This window comes from Sprattus sprattus, assembly GCF_963457725.1.
Source record: "Sprattus sprattus genome assembly, chromosome: 21".
Lineage (NCBI taxonomy): Eukaryota > Metazoa > Chordata > Actinopteri > Clupeiformes > Clupeidae > Sprattus > Sprattus sprattus.
Genome location: NC_137919.1, coordinates 383,033 through 387,445, shown reverse-complemented (window position 1 = coordinate 387,445; position 4,413 = coordinate 383,033). Strand labels below are relative to the sequence as shown.

General features: G+C 58.2%; 1 protein-coding gene across 1 annotated transcript in view; it reads right to left on the bottom strand.

Annotated features, from left to right (window-relative positions):
- Positions 1-325: 325 nt before the first annotated feature.
- adgra3 (adhesion G protein-coupled receptor A3) overlaps positions 326-4,413 on the bottom strand; it is a 34,611-nt gene continuing 30,523 nt past the window's right edge. Inside the window, 2 exon segments of the mRNA XM_080860157.1 lie at positions 326-3,058; positions 3,465-3,560. Coding sequence (XP_080716283.1) covers positions 1,042-3,058; positions 3,465-3,560 — 2,113 coding nt within the window. The 3' untranslated portion in view covers positions 326-1,041.

Here is a 4,413-nt window from a genome sequence, read left to right as displayed (position 1 = left end):
TTTTTTGTTTAAATTCACAACACTGACTTCCACCACACGTTTGCTATAATTATTATATAAATATAACCCTGTAACTATTAATAAATACCTTATTATTATAAATTCTGTGTGGCCTCCCCTTTATGTTTCGTCCATGGAGCCCTAGACGTTTCAGTGTGAGTGTGTGTTTAGTACAGTGGCTACCTACATCTTATGGTCAGTGTGTGTGTGTGTGTGTGTGTGTGTAGTTAGAAGTGTGTATGGCATCAGATAGGTACGAAGCGTGTGATCAAACACTGGTTTATTGTGTGAGAGCTCAGGTCGTCTTCACATATAAAACGGCAGCTGACTATGAGGCTTACATAGAACCAGAATCAGGTCTGTAGTGGACGGTCCTCTCAAAGTTCAAAGTTCACACCATCCAGACCCTGGAACCTGTGACCAATACACAAGTGTTTACGCAAAGTTCAAAGTTCACACCATCCTGACAAATACACAAGTGTTTACGCAACTATTTCTTAACAAAACAGATAGTCTAGAATAACATCAATATCACAGAAGCACGACTCTTTCAGTCTTCTTGTCTTTTTCACATTTGTGGCAGAGTGCTGCTGATGTGTGCAGTCTGCCTGGTAACAGAAGAAAATGCTCGCTGCTCATTGGCTGCTGTGGGCAGTCTGCCTAGTAACAGAGGAAACGCTTGCTGCCCATTGGCTGCTTTGTGCAGTCTGCCTCGTGTACAGAAGAAACGCTGGCTGCTCATTGGCTGCTGTCTGCCTGGTGTACAGAGGAAATGTTCGCTTCTCATTGGCTGCTGTGGGCAGTCTGCCTGGTGGGCAGAGGAAACGTTCGCTTCTCATTGGCTGCTGTCTGCCTGGTGTGCAGAGGAAACGCTGGCTGCTTATTGGCTGCTGTGGGCAGTCTGCCTGGTGTACAGAGGAAACGCTGGCTGCTCATTGGCAGCTGTGGGCAGTCTGCCTAGTAAGAGAGGAAACGCCGGCTGCTCATTGGCTGCTGTGGGCAATCTGCCTAGTAACAGGGGTAACACTGCCGTCTCATTGGCTACACTGTGGTCTCATGTTTCCAGAGTCCAGTTCTGATGGTGCTGGAGGCGGAGCGGTCGGGGCCCAGTGAGATGATCGGGCCCTGGAGGGAGTTGGGTCCCTGGAGGGAGTTGGGTCCCTGGGGTCCCTGGAGGCCCTGGTGGTTCTGGAGGGAGTTGGGTCCCTGGAGGCTCTGGAGCCCAGAGTCCTTCTGCACGGGCCCGGTGCTGGCCAGGTTCAGCCCGTAGCTCTGGGCTTTGGGTCGGGCCTCCAGCTCCAGAGGGAGGGAGAGGGGGAGAGGAAGAGGACGAGGAGGAGGAGGAAGAGGAGGGGCAGCAGTCTTCCTCTCACCCTCCACCCTCACGCAGTCTTTAGGGGGTGTGTGTCCCTCAGCCACTCCTCTGGGTGTGTGTGACACCGCACCGTTACACGGTTCAGAACCCACCCCGTCAACCACACACACACCCAGGCTAGGACCCGCTCCACTCCCCAGGTTAGGACCCAGACCGGGACCAACTTCACCGCCAAAGTCAGTATCTAGAACCTTCTCTCCGCTGCCCACATTAGCAACGACCTCGCTGCCCAGGTTAGATCCCAGACCGCCAACGCTGCCCACGTTAGATCCCAGACCGTCAACCACACTAGCACCTAGGTTAGATCCCACCTCACTGCCCAGGTGAGAACCCAGACCGCCAATGCTGCCCACGTTAGATCCCAGACCCACCCCACTGCCCAGTCCTGCTGCTAGGCTGCTGGAGTGTGTGTTGGTGAGGTTGCTGGTGAGTGTGTGTGCCGTGGAGGCCGGCAGCGGGAGGCTGTGTGAGCATGGCTTGCCGTGGCGCTCGTGTCGGTCGTGTCGTCCGCTGCGGTCGTGTCGTGGTCGCCGGGGGAGGCCGGTGCTGGCTGCGTCGCTGCTGTCCTGTCCCTGCTGCATGTGGCGCTCGCGGTACGCCATGTAGGCGGCGCGGCGACTCGCTCTCGTCGTCTGGTGTCCTCCCACTCCGCGCCTGACGGGGGCGCTGCTGCCGTTCTGCACGCTGCCCTCCACGCTGGTGGGCACGTCGTAGGCGTACTCACGCAGCACCGTCAGCCTGCTGGCCCTCTGAGCGCGCGCCCGGTTCTTATGGTGCCGCGAGCTAGACACGCCCACGTGCCCGTTAGACACGCCCACCAACGCCCCCGGCCCCGCCCCCTGGGGCTGCGCGGCGACGTTGCTCGGGGCGACCGAGCGGAACTGGACCTCCAGGGGCGCCACGTGCATCTTGATGTCGTTGTCCAGCGAGTGTTCCGTCAGACTGTTGTCCAATAGGGCGGCGGCGTTGGGCGTGGCAGTGGGCGGGGCCCTACACTGGGCTGCCTCCACCTGCAGATTGGTCAGCTTGGCCGACGGGCGCAGACTCGGAGCGCTGTGATTGGCTGACGGGCGCAGACTCGGAGCGCTCTTATTGGTGCAGCAGGAATCGGCGCTGCTCTGGGCGGGGCCACACTTCCCCCCCGCCTCCCCGTTTCCTCTGGACACAAGCGTTGCCGTGGCGACAGGCGGCAGTGTGAGCGTGAGGGGGGGGTCGCACGGCCTCTCGGGGCAACAGCAGGAGCAGGAGCGCGCCCACAGGGGTCGGAGGTCGCGGCGGCTGGCTCCGTGGTGGGAGAGCAGGAAGGCAGCCAGGGCCAGGGCCACGCCCCCAAACAGGCACGCGAAGGTCAGCCCCACGGGGGAGGAGTCCTGGGACACGGCCACGCCCCCGCAGGACCACAGCGCCAGGTAGAGCGCCAGGGTCACGCCCACCCCCAGCAGCTGCGCCCAGAAGCTGTGCTCGTTCTCCAGGGCGGGGGGGGTCACGGGGGGGTCAGGGGTCGTCTCCATGGCGGCCAGGTGCTGCTGCTCCTCGCTGATTGGCTCCTTGAGCTCGTAGCGTCGCTCGGGGTGACGCAGGAGCTGCAGCACGATCAGCAGGAAGTAGACACAGTCCACGAAGACGATGAACGCCAGCGGGCCGAAGAACGCTCCCAGACTGGGCTCCCACGCCATCCAGCAGCTACACACACACACACACACACACACACACAGACACACACACACACACACACACGATAACATGAGAGCATATCACAAATACCCACACACACACACTTACAGACATAAACAGACAGCAACACACACTCTCTAAAGTGAAAGGGGTGTGTGTGTGTGTGTGTATCTTTACTCCACTGGGTTTCCAGCAGCACTGCATGTGTCTAAACACACACACACACACACACAAACACACACACACACAATGTGTTCCCTAGTCATTTAGGGTTCCATTTCTAAGGGTTGTATATACTGTATGTCCATCCGTGATGCCATGTGTTGCCTGTAGGGGCTGCAGTGCCATGTGTTGCCTGTAGGGGCTGCAGTGCCATGTGTTGCCTGCAGGGGCTGCAGTGCTCAGGAACACTCACTAGGGGGCGCTGATCTGGCTGCCGTAGTTCTTGATGTTGGCTGCTGCAGTGATGCCACACACGATGATGGGGATCCCTCCTCCAATCAGGTAGAACCTGCACACACACACATTATACACGTCAGCCCTCACCTTACACACACACGCACGCACGCACGCACGCACGCACGCACGCACGCACGCACGCACGCACGCACGCACGCACGCACGCACGCACGCACGCACGCACGCACGCACGCACGCACGCACGCACGCACGCACGCACGCACGCACGCACGCACGCACGCACGCACGCACGCACGCACGCACGCACGCACGCACGCACGCACGCACGCACGCACGCACGCACGCACGCACGCACGCACGCACGCACGCACACACACACACACACACACACACGATGATGGGGATCCCCCCTCCAATCAGGTAGAACCTGCACACACACATTATACACGTCAGCCCTAACCGTACACACACACACACACACACGATGATAGGGATCCCCCCTCCAATCAGATAGAACCTGCACACACACATTATATACACATTATATTACACACACCCACACACACACACACACACACACACACACACACACACGCACACACACACACACACACATACACACACGTCAGCTCTTTCCCTCTCCATAAATATCAAATGATTTATACAGACACAGAGGGTGTAGTGATACACATATACACAGGCAGACAGACAGAGAGGCAAACAGACAGACAGACAGACAGACAGACAGACAGACAGAGAGGACAGACAGACAGACAGACAGGCAGAGAGGACAGACAGACAGACAGACAGACAAACAGACAGGCAGACAGAGAGACAAACAGACAGACAGGAGTCTGCGCTGCTGCTCTTGCTGGTGTCAGAGTAACAGACAGCTCTCCTGCCCCCTAGTGGTAAAGATTGTCTCTGCATGACGCTACTCTAGG